We start from the raw sequence: 16,909 nt of genomic DNA on the forward strand, positions 1-16,909 counted from the left end.
TTTATTTCACCCTTGCTCTGCACCTATCTATTTTGGTAGTGGACACAATGGTTAAAAGAAAATAAATATATTAATACACAGGATTTTTTTTAAATCCAGAAAGATTTTGCAGAAAACATTTGGTGAAAAAGACAAATACTCAGGTTCTGGAATTGAGTGAAGAGACTAGGTGAGTCAGGAAGCATCAGTGGAGAGAAGTCGCATGTAGCTTCAGTGGCAGAGGGTGGCTTAAGGTAATGTTACTACCTCACGTCCAGCAAACCAGGTTCCATCCTCCAATCCTTTATGGATGTACATCAACTCAGATCCCAAAGAAATCTTGTTTGCTAGGATAAATGGTTACTGCAAGTTACCCTGAGAGTGGGTTGATGGTAGAGTCAGAAGGGTGCCAATAGAACATGAGAGACAGAACTGGTTTCAAGGAAATGCATGGGTAATAGGTGGAATGTGCCATGAGGGATCATTATGTTAGCCAGAATTATCACCATAGATCAAACAGTCTCTTCATATGTCATAAGAAAACTAAGGTCAACACAAATTATCTTAATGTGACACGTGAACAGCTCTTGGGAACCAGGAGATATTGAATAGCCTGGAACCATACACATTGAAGTTTGGAAGGATATGGTGAGATCTTAAAGAAACAAAATTATGAAAGGAATAGATACAAGATTTAAAAAAAAACAGAGGTTGTTTCTACTGGATGAGAACAAGGAGGCAAAGCCTCAACATCCAGGGGAGATTAAGGAACTGCTTCTCCCAGTGATTAGTGAATCTTTGAAGTTCTCTGTACAGTGAAACAGCAGTAGATGCAGCCTCACTAAATGTATTTAAGACACAGATTTTGAATAGTAGGGGAATAGGTAGGTAAGTGGATCTGTCCACAGCTAAATCAGCCATGATCTAATTGAATAGTACTAAGACAGTATCCCACCTGTTCGTATCCAATGTTTGTTTACAGGAGGTAATGGCCTTCTTAAGTTTAGAAAAAAATTTAGATACAATGTTAAAGATCTAAAAATGAATTTTTACAAGATGTGTGGCCCATTTATGGAATATTACCAAATTTAACGAATTACGGTGTTTGGATGCTCACGAATTTGGTCTGTCATCCAAATGTCATCTTTCATTGCCTAAGTATTTTAGATATACAAGCAAACCTTGTTTAGAGGGAAGGGTCTGAATAATAAAGGTGGGGGGTGGATTCTTTTTTTTTCTTTTGAGGTATTGAGGAGTAAGCACAATTTTCTTATGTATTATTTGAGTATTATTGGAGAAGTACAAATTGTTTGTCTTTTTTAAATCTTTCAATCTATGTATTGGTGTGTTTTTTTATTAAACTCAAAGATATTTTAAAAGGAATGGTAGCGCAGGCTCAATGGGGCAAATGATGTTCTTGTACCAATTCACAGATTTTCACATGAAGAACATTTGTTTTTTAATTAACAGATGCTCATCACATTGCATGTTTACTCATCTTTAATCTTCTCCAGAAGATATTTCCACTGGTTAAAGAATTTGAAGATTTTTAAAAAATTAATATTTTCAAATGATTGTACTTCTACAGTATACAAAGGTAAAAATAACAAAGTAAAGCAAGTGCAAAAAACAAAACTCTAGGTGTATAACAAAAATTAGTCAAGAATAAACATTCTGGCAGCATTGACTGCAACAATTTTAACAAGCTCAAAAAAACTTACCCTGAGTTTTGGATTTTTGAGACTAGAAAAGTAGTTTTCAAGCTGAAATGGAAAATAAAAACAAATGATTTGTTGTCTTCTAGTTGCAACTCAAAAGGCAATACACAAATTGACCACCAATTTGATCACCCAGCAAAAGAAGCTGCATAGTTGTAATAAGTGAATGAAAGCATTGCCACACTCTTATTTTACTACTGGGAGATCAATGAGATTCAAAGTTCAAATTTATTGTCAGAGGACATACATGATATGCAAGGATCCCTCCACAAGCTCATACACCTCTTACTCCCATCAACAGGTATCAGCTCCATCATTCAATAACATCTTTCCCGATCTTCCATCTCAGTGCTACCTTCTTGTATTACCCTATATCCTCTCAATAACCAAATCTCAGTCTTAAACGTAATCTGCAAACAAGCCTCCAGGCCATCGTCAAGTTCAACTGTATTGTCAAATGTATTGAAAATGCACTGATAAGAATAATTTTTCAAGCATACCAGTAGACTCTGCATACAGAGTACAAGAGAGTACCAAAGTGCAATTAGAGAGAGAGAGATCCGTTGGTACAGAGCTACAGCAACTATGTTGTGGGTCATTCAGAGTCTGATGGTTGGAAAGAACCTGTCCTCAAATCTGGTGAGAAGTGATCTCCCCCTCTGGAATCTCCTTCCTGATTGGCGGAGAGGTATAAAGAATACCACAAAAAGTTACTCCTCTCTTAATTTCTTATCCCAGTTTTCCCAAATTGCAGGAACAGGGCCCCAGTGAGATTGCAGCAAGTTCAGGAACAGGGCCTCAGTGAGGCTGCCGCGTGAGCATGGAACAGCGCCCCAGTGAGGCTGTTATTTTCAGAGAGTAAACTCCATAAGGTTCACACCTGCCTCAGATTTATATTTGCAAGATATCACTTTGGTACTTTGAACAGCATGAATGTAGTTTGCAGAAGCCCTCCTCAGAAGTGACCCATCCCAGGAATTAAACTGATAAATCTCCTGTCACACATACAGTAAATTTCCAAAACCAAATTTTAAAAACTTTTTAATTTTTAAATTTAGACATACAGCACTGTAAAAGGCCCTTTCAGCTCATGTGCCCATGCCACCAAATTGACCTATGTCTTGAACATTGGGTGAAAACCAGAGCCCCCGGAGGAAGCACATATTGATACAAGGAGAATGTAGAAACTCCTGACCGACAGTGCAGGATTCGAACCCTAGTCCTGCTGTAACAGTGTTGCGCTAACCATTACCACTTCTACTATTCTATTATTCAACAGGCTGATGATTTGAGATTTGCTTCACTTGGTTTCCTGCACTCCCTTTCGCCTCATTGGGGCCCTGCTCCATGCGCACGCGGCAGCCTCACGGGGGTACTGTTCCATGCGCACGCGGCAGCCTCACGGGGGCGTTGTTCCATGCGCACGCGGCAGGCTCATGGGGGCGCTGTTCCATGCGCACGCAGCAGCCTCACAGGGGTGCTGTTCCTGCACATACTGCAACCTCACTGGGGCCGATTCCCTGTGTCCCCTACAAATTGACCACCCTGTTCCTTGCACTTCCTTCAAAAATCACATGGGCCACATTTCCTGAACTTCTTTTAAACTTAACAGAATCTCATTTCCTACACTTCTTTAAAGTCTGCAGGGTTCATTTCCCATGCACCTTCAACATCATCAGCCCATCTCTGAGTTTCCTTTAAACTCACCAGAGCCCTGTTTTTGCACACCATTTGAATTCATTAGGACCGTATTCCCGAGTTCCTTTTAACCTATGCATCTTTTCAACGCATCAGAATTACTTTGTTTCCCACATTCCCTTTAAACTGACAGTTTTGTTTCCCATGTGCCCTTTAAACTCATCTCGTTTATTGGAAAGTTTATGTTACAAGTGTGCAACATCTAAAAATAAGTAAATTCTGGTGGAATAAATAACAGTAATATTCTGCTGGTCTGCAACCAAGGTTCCCAGGGTGTTGGAGTTTCACTGTAAATCCTTCCTTGTGTAGGGAGAACAGACTGATATGGAACCAAGCATTCCATTTCGTCTTTAGTCTTGTTCTAAAATCCTCTTGAAATAACAGTCAGCACAACTTATGCCTTCCTAAGTGGTGGAGCACCTGCACTTAAATTTTGTAACTCTTGTACAAGAACAACCAGATTCCCTTTGAATACCAACATCTTACAATCTCTCATGCTTTTAAGATGATCCTTCAAATCCAGATCTTTAACCATGAAAGATCTTGCTCAGTATCATTATTGCATCCTAAATGATCAAGTATCAAATTGCTTGAATTCTCTCACAAGACTAAACAAATTGTCATGAAAAAAAGTTGGACTTTATTTTTTAAAAGCACTGATATTTCTCCTGCAGACACCACGATAAACATAATCCTATATCCGTCGCATAAAACCATTGAGACTATGGTGTAAATAACTGATGGGGTTCTTTGAAGGACAAGCAAGAACTTTCCAAGCCACTGAAATAGCTTATTTTGTTACTTACTATGGTCCGGTCAATTGTATGCAGGTAGTAGGAGACTGGTTTGCCAGTCCATGAAACTGAGCCCCGCAGTGGTGACAACTCCACAACCTTCATGATAGTACCAATATCTTTGAAGAGAAACAGAAATGGAAACTTTTTTTTGAAGTTTCAGTGTTGCATTAACATTTTCTTTGCTTTCTTAATCAAGTTTAAAATGAAAAGCAACAAGCCGACTTCCTTCTATAAATCACTGTGCAAATGAATTCTAATTGTGTTGATACAGCTCAGATTTCCCACTTCTTTAACAAGGAAAATGTGAAATGATCCAAAATTGTCACCCAAAGCATTTAAAACATTGAAAAACTAAAAATACCCAAAGATTTTGCAGATTAAACAACCAAACTTCAAAACATGCCCAATGCATCTTCATTTGAAAACATTCGAGTTAAGTTCAGTAAAAAAACAAAATATTTCCCCCTCAATTTAATCTGTTTCTGTGTCAAGTTGTCATTCTGAATAGCAAAAGTAGTACAAGTACTCCCCAACTTACAAGTGTAATTGGGTCCGAAGGATCGGTCTCATCTCGAAATGGATGCAAGTCGGAATATTGCCCTTGCGTGTGGATTACCGAAGTCTTAAAATTTTTAAATCAAATGTTGTATTTCCGAACTATAACAGGGATACAGGGCATGGAAGATCCAAAATGTGCATACACTTTGTTAGTCAGCATCCAAGGGTCCATAGGCTGGGCATGGCCATCTTGATTCTTGTACATGCATGTCTTAGCGTTGGCGCAAGTGCGGTGGGTTCACGTATTGGAGTTCGGCTGGTGCCACACTGGCCAACAGGAGACTCATGCATGCGCACAGGAATCAAGATGGCCACGCTCAGCATATGGTCCCCGGGACGCCAATGAACGAAGAAAGTATGCATATTTTGGCTCTCATCCCTGTTATATTTCTTCAAATAAACCGCGTAAATGTTACATTTTTTCTTAAATTTGGTTGTATGTGCAGATGGATGCAAGTTGCATAGGTCGCAAGTTGGGGAGTACCTGTATTTATACCCATTTGGAATTTGCACCCACATGCTCCTTCGAACAAGTGATAATCTATCCAAGAGAAGGTACACATTGTACCTCTCTTGAAAATCATAATACATGCTAATTATCAAGACTGAAATGCATGAATCAGAAACTTGTCTTTTGCAAAAGCTTCAGTAAATCACTCATTGCCACACACTCATATTCCATCTCTCATACATCTTCTCACATAGGACCAACACCTGTGGCAAAAATTTTAAGCATACCAACTATTTTTAGGCTTTTGTCCCTGAGCTTCTCTTAAACTAATTTCTAATCTATTGCAAAGCATCATTAACCTATACTTCTGACTCTTTTAGCCATCTCTTAAATATTGTTCTGCATCTGTGCTTTCTGAAGTACCTTAGGTCGATCCTTCTAGAAAAGCAACAACATCTAATTATAAGTTTCATTCTGAATTACTGAAATATTATAAATTTTTTAATTAGACGCACACCATCTTAACACAGCCCACAAGCACATGCCATCCAACTAACCTGCAGCCCCTGACATTTTGGAGGGTGGGAGGAAACCAGAGCAACCAAGGAAAATCCACACAGACACGGGGAAGACGAACAATCTCCTGATAGACAGCGCCGGATTTGAATCCAGGACACTGGCGCTGCATTAGCAAATCACTATCTACACGTTAAGTACATCATAAACTGGAGTAACTTTCTTCTCAACATTTTTTTAATATTCAAGCTGTAATGGGTGGGAATTTAAGAACTGCTGCTCTCTACAATGGAAAGAGTTAATCAAATACACAAGGGCACAATGCACAGTACTAAAATGGTGTCCATTAACAAAAACAAGAAACTGTTCAATTTGGCTTCCAATGAGCAGTTATATGGTGCAGTACCATAGCCATATCAGTCAGTATGGTGCTAGAATGTATAATGAAACTGAACAGGAATTTCAAACTATACTCCTTTCAGAAGCAGAAACTGAACAGATCAGTTTTCCCAGTCCTTGGACCTTAGAACAAAGACATGAATAATTCAATAATAAAAAATTTTGAGAACTAGGCTTAAAAATGATCAAACAACATGCATTATAAATGACTAATTTTTACAAAATAAACTGCAAAATAAGGGGTTGTTATTACATATGGAAATCCTGCTCTCAGACATTTAAGAGCAAGTGAAAACTTACCACTCAAATTCCGGCTATTTATTCTGAAATTCAATGGTGCAAAGGGCTTGGAAGAAACAATTTTGCCACCTGTAAAATTACAATAAATATCACTGCCTCACATCCCTGCTGCCGGCCCTTTCAACTGAATATTGAGGTACAGAATATATGTGGATTGATCTCAGTTTAAATAAAAAGCATAGATTAAGGTCATTTGTAAAATTAAGGCAATTTTGTGAATTTGCAAAATGGAAAACTTTTGAATACAGCCTTGTTTTACTGGTAGATAGGCTCCTACTCTTGGCCTGCACTCAAATAGACAATGACCTTAAAAAAACATCAAATAGGATTCCATGTCATGAACACAAAGATAGATTATATATCATAGCTATTCAACTGGGGCATCTTTTATTAAAGGCATAAATAACGGGAGATGCATATTCACATCTTAACAAGTTAGCTGAAGTACAAGAAAAACAGATGCCTTGAAAAATGATTTTAAAAGGTTTCCTCTACTCCTAATCTTAGTTCACATGAGTCAATCCAAACAGCTAACCAAGTACTACATTCACATACTGGATATATAACACACATTTTAAAAAATCTAATGACATTATACCCAAATTTAAGCATAGCATACACCTCTGCTGAAGAATTTTACTGAATCATACAGCACAGAGAACCATTACTCCAGCCTTTCAGTTTCTCTCTGGGGCTACTCTCCCATCCTTTCACCAAAGCACAGAAACATTTTTCATTCTCTTTTGAAAGCTACCAATTAATCCCCTTCACTGCCGTGCAAGACAATGAATTCCAGATGTTAACCACTTGCTATACGAAAGAGCCTTTTGAAGTCACCTTTGGTCCTTTTCCAGTCATGAATGTGAAATTGGAAACTCCATGTGAACTTAAAGTGTAATCAGGATTACAAACTATGAGACATAAACAACCACAATTTCTAAATTCAGTTACATTATACTAAGTTTATTATACTAAAGGTTGTCAATCTGGCAATTTAAGATCAGTCAAGCTCGATGCAACAGAAAAAAAATCCACTGCTTTTCGACTACTTTACTAAGAGAAAAAGGGTCGATTTGGAACCACTGAGCCAAATTCTGCACCACCAAATGCTTGGAAAAGGACAAGTTTTCTTACCTTCTTTCATGTTTGCAAATCGCTCCTTCAATTGGTGATCCACCTCGGGACCAAAGGCAAAATTATTCACAAACACAACACTGCAAAGAAATACTGAAAATATAATCCTTCAACCATCCAAATTGTAACCTAAAGCAGTGCACATATAAATCATATGAATTTATTATTGCGACAAATGTTACATTGTACAAAAGCACAAAGGAACTTCAGATAAATTTTAATAATCAAAAATATTTATAACATTTAACTAAGTGCCAAGGATCAATTGACAATTATGAATGCAGACATTTAAGTTAACCTAATGAATTGAGAGAGAAAATTCAACTACCACGGCAGAGAAAATCCAACTACCACGGCCAATGTAAACTACTGCAGTTACCAGAAATTTGAATCAGCAATACAAAGAAATTAATATATTCAAACAGCTCTGAAACATCAACTCCTCAACTCTTTTCATGCTATTGCCAAATATGCTGAGAAGCTCAGTTTCCTATGTTATTTCATAACATTGTTTGACCACTGATTTTGTGAAAGTTAATTCTCTGTTAAATGTATGATTTTTTTTTAAAAATGTAGACATACAGCATGGTAACAGGCCCATTTAGCCCACGAGCCCGTGCCGCCCAATTACATACAAATGACCTACACGTCCTGAAAATTTTGAAAGGTGAGAGGAAACAGGAGCCCCTGGGGAAAACCCACACAAATACAGGGAAAACGCGTGGGATTTGAACTCCAGTCCTGATCGGTGGCACTGTGACATCATTACACTAACTGCTAGACTAACCGCGCTGCCACTTGATACTGCCATAAGCATAAACCAGAAGCAAAATACATCAAAGCCATAAAACAACCCTGCAGTTATGACAGAGCAAAACCCTCAATTCTAAAGGCAAAATAAGCCTGAAGATGGTTTAATTTTGGTCAGACAATTTGACAACTACCTTAAAGGGAACTGATGGGCTCCAAGAATCACTTGTCAAACAAAGAGTTAAATATGACTCAAACTTTGGGGTCAAATATATTCCTAATGCCAGTGCTCATTTTCAGATATTGAGCAACTTGCTTCAAGGTTACAAATGCTTAGTTTGTTACAGATTTTGTTTTTAAATCATAATTAGTACCTGGGGAATGTTTGACTATTCTGCAGATAATTAACTATACTTGTCTGGACAACTTGACTAGCATTAAAACCCCATTTAAGTAATGAAGAACATGGAATGTTGGCCTTCATCGCTGGAGGAATTGAATTCAGGAGTAGGGAGGTAATGTTGCAACTGTATAAGGTACTGGTGAGACCGCACCTGGAGTACTGTGTCCAGTTCTGGTCTCCATATTTGAGGAAGGATATACTGGCTTTGGAGACGGTCCAGAGGAGGTTTACTAGGTTGATCCCTGGGATGAAGGGGTTGACTTATGATGAAAGATTAAATCGTCTCGGATTGTATTCGCTCGAGTTCAGAAGAATAAGAGGAGATCTTATAGAAACATAGGATTATGAAGGGTATGGATAGGATAGATGTAGGATGGTTTTTTGAGCTGGCCAGGGAAACTAAAACGAGAGGACACAGTCTCAAGATTCGGGGGAGTAGATTTAGGACAGAGATGAGGAAAAATAGTTTTTCCCAGAGAGTAGTGAATGTTTGGAATTCTCTAACCAGAGAAGTGGTTGAGGCTGCTTCATTAGACATATTTAAAATTTGGTTAGATAAATTTTTACATGATAGAGGAATTAGGGGATATGGGGAGAAGGCAGGTAGGTGGAGTTAGGTCATAAATTAGATCAGCCATGATTGTATTGAATGGCGGAACAGGCTCGATGGGCCATTTTTGGCCTACTCCTGTTCCTACGTTCCTATGTACATACTGGAACCATGCAATGCAATCAGCAGTTAATCAACACACTCACAGTCTTGACATTCAAATCAAACACTTCTCAACCATCTTGTAACCATGTTGCATTATACATATGCAAGGCACAAATTTCCAAGTGTGGGTCTAGCCAATGAAGTCACTCACTCATACAACCAAATGGTGAACTAATATCATACATTTCTTGTCAGAGGAACAAGAAGTTTCCCACAGTGAAAGATGAGAAAAATGAAAGGGGGGAGTGGAGTTACAATAAAGAAAATATTTTGTGTCATCAATGAAAGATTATATTCATTGATCTGTTAATAGAGACACAATATTAAAATTAAAAATTGAAAATGAAGTGGCAAATTGTTTTTCACAAAAAAGATATTAAATCAAAATCTGCAATGCCTCATTGTCAAATCAAAACGGGGTAAAAAACAGATTAAAGAAAAAGCAATTATCCCAAACAGATGCTACGAATAGAAATACTGTGCTAAAATTTCTGAAAATAATTACACTTGAAAGGAAAAGCAAAATCCATAATCATAAACTTAAGGCAATCAAGAATATTTTGATTTAACCAAAAACTTCCAAATTTGTGAAACTATACTAATTTCATGAATTCAATGTAAAAATTCTTATTTTTTTCCAAAATGCAAAGAAAGATTACAATTTATTTTTGCCGAATAATGATAGTTTTTGAAAAAGGAAATACTGGAAAACAAATTGCCATTAACGGGCTTCTAGTGGATTTTCAAAGAGAAAAAAAATCACTTTGAAGCGAGCAATTTGTGGAAATTGAGAAGATTTTTTTTTAATGCAAATCAGTGAGTTGGGTGCAAAATCTATTTGAAATTGTGCAGATATACAGTAGTTCCTCTTTATAAAGAAGCATGTACAAATCTCAACAGCAACAATAAATCTTCATAAATAGAATATTGAAATATTTTGCTGTTGGACTGGTCACCTTGTACTTGCAATTTTTTCTTTCCATTCTTCAGAAAGGAAGTCACCTCTTTCCAGCTGAAAGAAACAAGACAAATAACAAGATAAAATTTCCCTACACTTAAAAGTGATGAAATATTTACCACTACTTGCAGTTGTTTTTTAAATTATTGATTCATACATATTGCTATCTGCCCTGGGTTTTCAGTAATATCAAGTTTAAATATTATTTTGTCTATTTTACTTCATTTTGATATTTAATCCTCAATGTTACTACAAAATTATTCATATTTCCCACCACATTAATTCTGAGCCCTATTTAACAACAGTAGGAGGCAAGTTTCACGTTCCTCCATCCTACATTTACAAAATTATTTACTTTCACAATGATCATAATAACTTTGATAAGTCATGAAAAGTCTTGGTCTATTATAATCCAGACTTTCAAGTGAAGAAGGGATTATGAATCCACATTTAGATGGAGGTGCCAGTAGAAGTATATTCAAAGTAAAAATGCATATTCACTTAAAATAGATTGCTAACCTGGGGTGATCAGACTGTTTTTAATTTGCTTGTTGAATTTATCAGAATTGATGCACAAAGCCATCTCTCAAAGTTAAAGAACTTTAAGAGAATACAAAATCAAAACTTTCAGTTAGTGGATTTTCTATGTCAAAAGGATCTGGAACTCAAATTGCCCTACAAATACACAGACCAACAGTTCAGTGCAGTATTGAGAAGAATCTGATATGCAGGAGAATGCCATTTTCTGGAATGCATTACACAAAGCCTCATTGTTTTTGTTTAGGCAGATGCAAGCTAAAGGGAGTATGGAGCTGACAATAAATTTGCAACATTCCATTCTTATCAGATTCCATTAAAATGGATGTGATTATTACGTTCTTACTGCACACATTTTGTCTGCTTTTGCTTAATTAAATGTACTTCAAAGCAATCCAGTTAGAAAGCCAGTGATATCTTCCTGTGAAAACTGTTTTAAAATGCCATGAAAAGACCTCACACTACAACGAGGAGGTAAACCAAGCTGAGCAGGAACAATTAGAAAAGCTGTTAAGACATGGTCAAAAATATGGTGCATATTGACAGCAGGGAAAGACTCGGAGATTGAATGGCACAGAACAACACCAAAGGATCTGGACAAACAATTGAGCAAGTGCTATCAATGAAGCAATGAGACAAGAGGTCCAAATAAGAACAGAACAAGTGGAGATTTCATTCCTCCCTCGGACCATATTGAAGACCAAGAGATTTAAATTTAATCCACAAAAAAACTAGCAATCAATGTAGGTCAGCAAGTGCCTAAGAATAGTAAAACCATATGTCGTTGTAAGGAGGAGGTTGGGAAAACAACAAGGCTACAATTGCAGAAGATGGACAAAGAGCACAGGGAATTGAACATGAAGTAAAATAAATGGAAAGGAAAGTGAAGAAGTCGAAAGCCACAGACAACAGGAAAATGAGGGAGAGACCAAAGGTTCATTTTCCCCATAACAATGAAAATGTGCAACCAAAACCATCTGAAGCTCCTTGAATGTGCCCAAAAGGATCATGGAAAAGCTGAAAAATGATAGCAACAAAATACAGGCCAGAATCACAAAAGAAGAACATGCTCAAGAGACAGGATGTAAGGAAATCCAAGTCATCAAGCAATAGGCACATAGCTGACACCATGATCTCCTGCATCACTGTAAAGGAAAACAAAAAACCTCAACGTGACAACACTTTTAACCAATTATAACATTCAGATTTTTTAAAATTGCAAGAAAACATTTATCATTTAATTTGAATAACATTTTTTTGGTGATTAGGATTGATGCTTAGCATAAAACACACTTACAGTGTACTCTCCATATTTCTTCCCATACCACCGCATCCATTTCCTGAACTCTGTATCCATTGCCTTTGAAAGAGTAAGAAACAATAATGTTATGAATAGAGAATGACAGCACATAGGAGATAGCCATCAAGTTCAAGCCTGCTTCGCCATTCAGAGATCATGGCCCATTAGATTTTGTTTATTCGTTCAAGAGAACTGGGCCACGCAGGCTGAGCCAGCATTTAATTGCCCACCGCTGCTTGCCCTCGAGAATGTGGAGGTGAGCTGCCTTCTTCAATTTCTGTCATCCTCAAGGTGTGGGTATGGACACTATGTGTGAGGGAGGAAATTCCAGAATTTAGACCCAGCACCAAAGGAGTGGCAATATATTAAATTGCATATCACCCTTCCCTCCCACCCCACCTCACCCTTTCTTCACCAAAAATCTCGATTTATCCAATGACATGACAGCTTGCCAAACGTAGGCGTTCCAAATGTCTGATAGTCTTTGTCTGTAGAGTGTTTCCATACTTCATTTGTGAAAGAACCAGTTCTATTTTGCACTTACCTCAGCATATTTTGCAGGTATCTCTGCCTTTTCAACACCATAGTAATGCTTGCACTGTGTAGCTGCAGCAACTTGCAACACAACTTGACCCACTCCTTGAAAGGGGGAAAAAAAGTTAATGTGATGCAATCAGTAAATGATCCAGAATTTATTTCTCTCCTACAAGTTATCCTAACAACTTGGGTAAATTTATTATTAGATTACAGATTCATTACTATTTGATTAACATGACAAATTCTCAGTCTTTCTTTGCAATTATTATGACAAAATCATTGAATTTCTTACCACTTCCCAAATCAACAAATGTATCATCTTCAGTCATCTTGATCTCATCAATCATTTGAGCAACTAAATCAAATGATGTTTCCCCATAAACCTCTGGAGAAAAGGGTTCATAATTGTTCAGTTTTTCTGGATCAGTCACTGAGTGGTTGTAGACCTGTTGCAGAATATGTCGTAGCAGGCCATTACAAGGACGAGTATTCAGTTTCATAGGCTGTGTTGTCCCTTTCCACTGGATTACAACAAAGATACATCTTGTTAGAAGCATTACTCTTCAGTGCTTGTCTATGTGTAGAGCAGACAGTTTATACTATATACAATCTTTGACCTGGAGCTTGAATTAAACTGCTATTCAGCACAAAATTATATTTAAAAGGAATAAACCAACATGATGCTCAGAACTGTTTCCAAAGCAAATAATTCAATTAATACCTAACATACTCCTGCCTGTCAGCTCACTCGTCTGAGTGCTACTGGTACCATGTAACCCATTACTACCTGTCACATAGTTGGATGGTCTGCGACTAAACCAGCTTCCCCACTAGGCTTGCCTGATGTGGAGGGTGGCTAGACAACCTGCAGGATGAAAAACAAGACCCGTCAAAGGGCAGACAAACCCTGTGAAGCATGGAAAGAGCATCCCTTGCATCAAAGCTTGGTCTGGCCATTCACTGCAACAGAATTTCCCCAGCCATCTTGGACCTCATCATACCACTGGATCAGTGAGGGGATGTCAAGAGGATGGGTCTGGACCCGTGCAACCCTCAAATCATCTAAAGTCCATTCACGCACATACTGTTCTCCTCTTCTTCTTCTCACCATCCTACAGAATGGATACCCAGAAGAAAGAAGACTCTGTGGCAGCCTACCACCGCAGCAATCGAGCTGGCACTCAGGACGGCCAGCGCAACCAAAGGCCAGCAGTCTGTGCAGTGGCACTAGCCCCAACAAGCGAACTGGCGGGTGAACAAGGGCAGCTTAAAGGCCAGTGACCCCAAAATAGCGCTGACCTTTTGCACAGCCAACAGACAGGGACAGCGCAAGGGAAAGAAGGGCATTGTTATGCAGGAAAGTACCCCCGTGCAGGAAACCCACTTTTGTTATGCATGTTGTGACATCAGACAAGGGGAGCCATGGCAGGAACAGTGCAAATATAAAAGTTGGGCCTGAGCCCTAATAAAACTCAAGAGCTTAACCTAATTACACTATGTGTGTGTCTTCTTTCGAGTAGCGCATGGCTACAATCGGTGACCCCAGCAGGTTAGATGGCATCTAAACCCAGCGATGAGCGAACAGGCAGCAGTCAATACAGTCGCACTCAAGCTGCCAATCTTCTGGACGAATCAACTACGCGTGTAGTTTGTCCAGGTAGAAGCACAGTTCCAGATCTGGCAGATCACAGCAGAATCCACCGGGTAATACCACATGGTGAGCGCCCTGGACCAGGACAGCAGGCTGAGTGGCCAACTTCATACTGGAGCCCCTATCAGAAGATGTTAACACCACCTTCAAGAACTTGCTCATCGAGACCTTTGGGCTCTCACGGCCTGAGAGAGGCACGTCTGGTCCACCTGGACGGGTTAGGGGACAGGCCCCGTTAGCCCTCATGAACAAGATGGTGGCTCCTGGGCAAACACGAGCCCTACATCATGTTTGAGTAGGCATTCCTGGAGCAACTGTCCAAGGACATCCAACTGCTCCTGGATGACATAGATTTCAGCAACCTCTGGAAAGTCGCAGCACGAGCGGACATTCTGAGGAAACAGAAGAGATTGCTCGCTGTCCATGCAAGTTGTCACTAAACCCCAAAGCCAGACCGGTGCAGAGCCGCAGAGAGAAAAGGAGCGTCCCAGAGGAGGTGATCCAGACAACCAATGGTGTTTCTACCACCAGAGATGGGGCGCCAGACTCCGCCAGTGGAGGCCGCCATGTCTTCTTTGGCTTGGCTTCGCGGACGAAGATTTATGGAGGGGGTAAAAAGTCCACGTCAGCTGCAGACTCGTTTGTGGCTGACAAGTCCGATGCGGGACAGGCAGACACGATTGCAGCGGTTGCAGGGGAAAATTGGTTGGTTGGGGATGGGTGTTGGGTTTTTCCTCCTTTGCCTTTTGTCAGTGAGGTCCATGTATGTTTCAGGGAAATGCCGGGGGCCAGCCATCACTAATGGCCATGATGGCTGGTCACCAAGACAGCCTCCTGTACATTTGGGACCGCCAGTCCAGACGACACTTCCTCATGGACACAGCAGAGGTCAGCGTCCTACCCCCATTGCAACAGGACACCAGGAGCAGACAGATGGGCTGCCAATCACAGCATGATTCAGACCTGTGGTACCTATAAGGCCCAACTACAGTTGGGAGGCAGCCTCTTCTTGTGGGTGTTCACGCTGGCCACAGTGGAACAGCCACTCCTCGGAGCAGACCTGCGTGCCCACAGCCTGCTAGTGGATCTCAAGGGAAGGAGATTGGTCCACGCCAAGACTTTTCAAATCTTCCTCCTCAAAGACACCAGGCTTCCAGCACTCCACCCGGACACTGTACACTGATCAGACAATGAGTACACCAGGGTCCTGGTTGAGTCCCTGCAGTGCTCAGCTCCCAATTCGTCACGGTGATGCCCCAACGTGGAGTACAGAACCACATCCTGACCCAGGACCCTTCACTCCACGCAAAGGCAAGATGCGTTCCTCTAGAGAAGCTCCAGCTGGCAAAGGAGGAATTCAGGAAGCTGGAGGAGCTTGGCATCGTATGGCAGTCGGACAGCCCATGGGCTTCTCCCCTGCACATGATACTCAAAGCAACTGGGTGCTGGAGACCATGCAGCGACTACCAAAATACTAGATTGGTACCCCGTGCCACACATCCAGGACTTCACAGCTAACCAGCACAGGGCAAGAATCTTCTCCAAGGTGGACCTCGTGCGGGGTTATCATCAGATCCCAGTACACCCTGATGATATCCCCAAGACCGCCATCATCACCCCGTTCAGCCTCTTCAAATTCCTCCAAATGTCGTTTGGGCTAAAGAACTCCGCACAGACCTTCCAGCAACTCATGGATGCAGTGGGCCGAGACCTGGAAGGCTCCTTTGTGTACCTGAAAGACTTCCTGGTGGCAAGCAGAAACCAACAGCAGCATATGGCACACCTCCACAACCTCTACAGCCGACTGAGCGAGTTTGGCCTGACAATCAACCCAGCCAAATGAGAGTTTGGATTGGAGGCCATCGTCTTCCTGGGCCACAGGATAACCAGGGAAGGAGCCACACTGCTACCCAGTAAAGTGGAGGCCATCCAGAAGTTACCCAGACCCAACACAACCAAGGGACAAAAGGAGTTTATGGGATGATCAATTTCTATCACAGATTCATCCCCTCAGCTGCCCAGATCATGTGGCCGTTGTTCTCCCGAATTGCAGGCAAGACAAAGGACATAATCTAGGTCGAGGAGTCAGCTGAAGCCCTGGCAGCCACCGGTCTCCTGGTACATTCCAGGTCAAATGTTCCAAAAGCCCTGACAGTGAATGCCTCAGGAACGGCGATCGGCAGACTTCTGGAGCAACAGATTGAAAAGAAAGTTGGCAGTCGCCGACTTTCTTCAGCAAACACCTGTGGCCTCCAGAACTAATGTATAGCACTTTCGACAGAGAGCTACTGACACTGTATTCAGCCATCCGCCACTTCAGCTACTTCCTAGAGGGCAGGTCCTTCACGGCTTTCACAGATCACAAGCCCCTGAATTTCGCTTTGGCTAAGATCTCGGACCCCTGGTCAGCCTGCTAGCACAGATGTAAGGCACATCTCCGGCAAGGACAACATGCTGACCAATGTACTGTCCAAGCAAAGTATCAATGTGCTATCAAGGGGAGTGGAC

General features: G+C 40.5%; 1 protein-coding gene across 5 annotated transcripts in view; it reads right to left on the reverse strand.

Annotated features, from left to right (window-relative positions):
• Positions 1-16,909, reverse strand: part of dot1l (DOT1-like histone H3K79 methyltransferase) — a 79,946-nt gene that overhangs the window by 45,212 nt on the left and 17,825 nt on the right. For 3 of the 5 annotated variants that reach the window (XM_069928725.1, XM_069928728.1, XM_069928726.1), the window contains exons 5-12: positions 13,043-13,271; positions 12,758-12,852; positions 12,211-12,273; positions 10,375-10,430; positions 7,551-7,630; positions 6,417-6,485; positions 4,202-4,308; positions 1,701-1,742 (exon numbers count right to left, since the gene is read on the reverse strand). In XM_069928725.1, coding sequence (XP_069784826.1) covers positions 1,701-1,742; positions 4,202-4,308; positions 6,417-6,485; positions 7,551-7,630; positions 10,375-10,430; positions 12,211-12,273; positions 12,758-12,852; positions 13,043-13,271 — 741 coding nt within the window. Of the gene's footprint in view, positions 1-1,700; positions 1,743-4,201; positions 4,309-6,416; positions 6,486-7,550; positions 7,631-10,374; positions 10,431-12,210; positions 12,274-12,757; positions 12,853-13,042; positions 13,272-16,909 lie in introns of those variants that run through there. The other 2 variants (XM_069928727.1, XM_069928729.1) reach the window with 2 other exon arrangements.

Source organism: Narcine bancroftii, chromosome 3 (genome assembly GCF_036971445.1).
Source record: "Narcine bancroftii isolate sNarBan1 chromosome 3, sNarBan1.hap1, whole genome shotgun sequence".
Classification (NCBI taxonomy): domain Eukaryota; kingdom Metazoa; phylum Chordata; class Chondrichthyes; order Torpediniformes; family Narcinidae; genus Narcine; species Narcine bancroftii.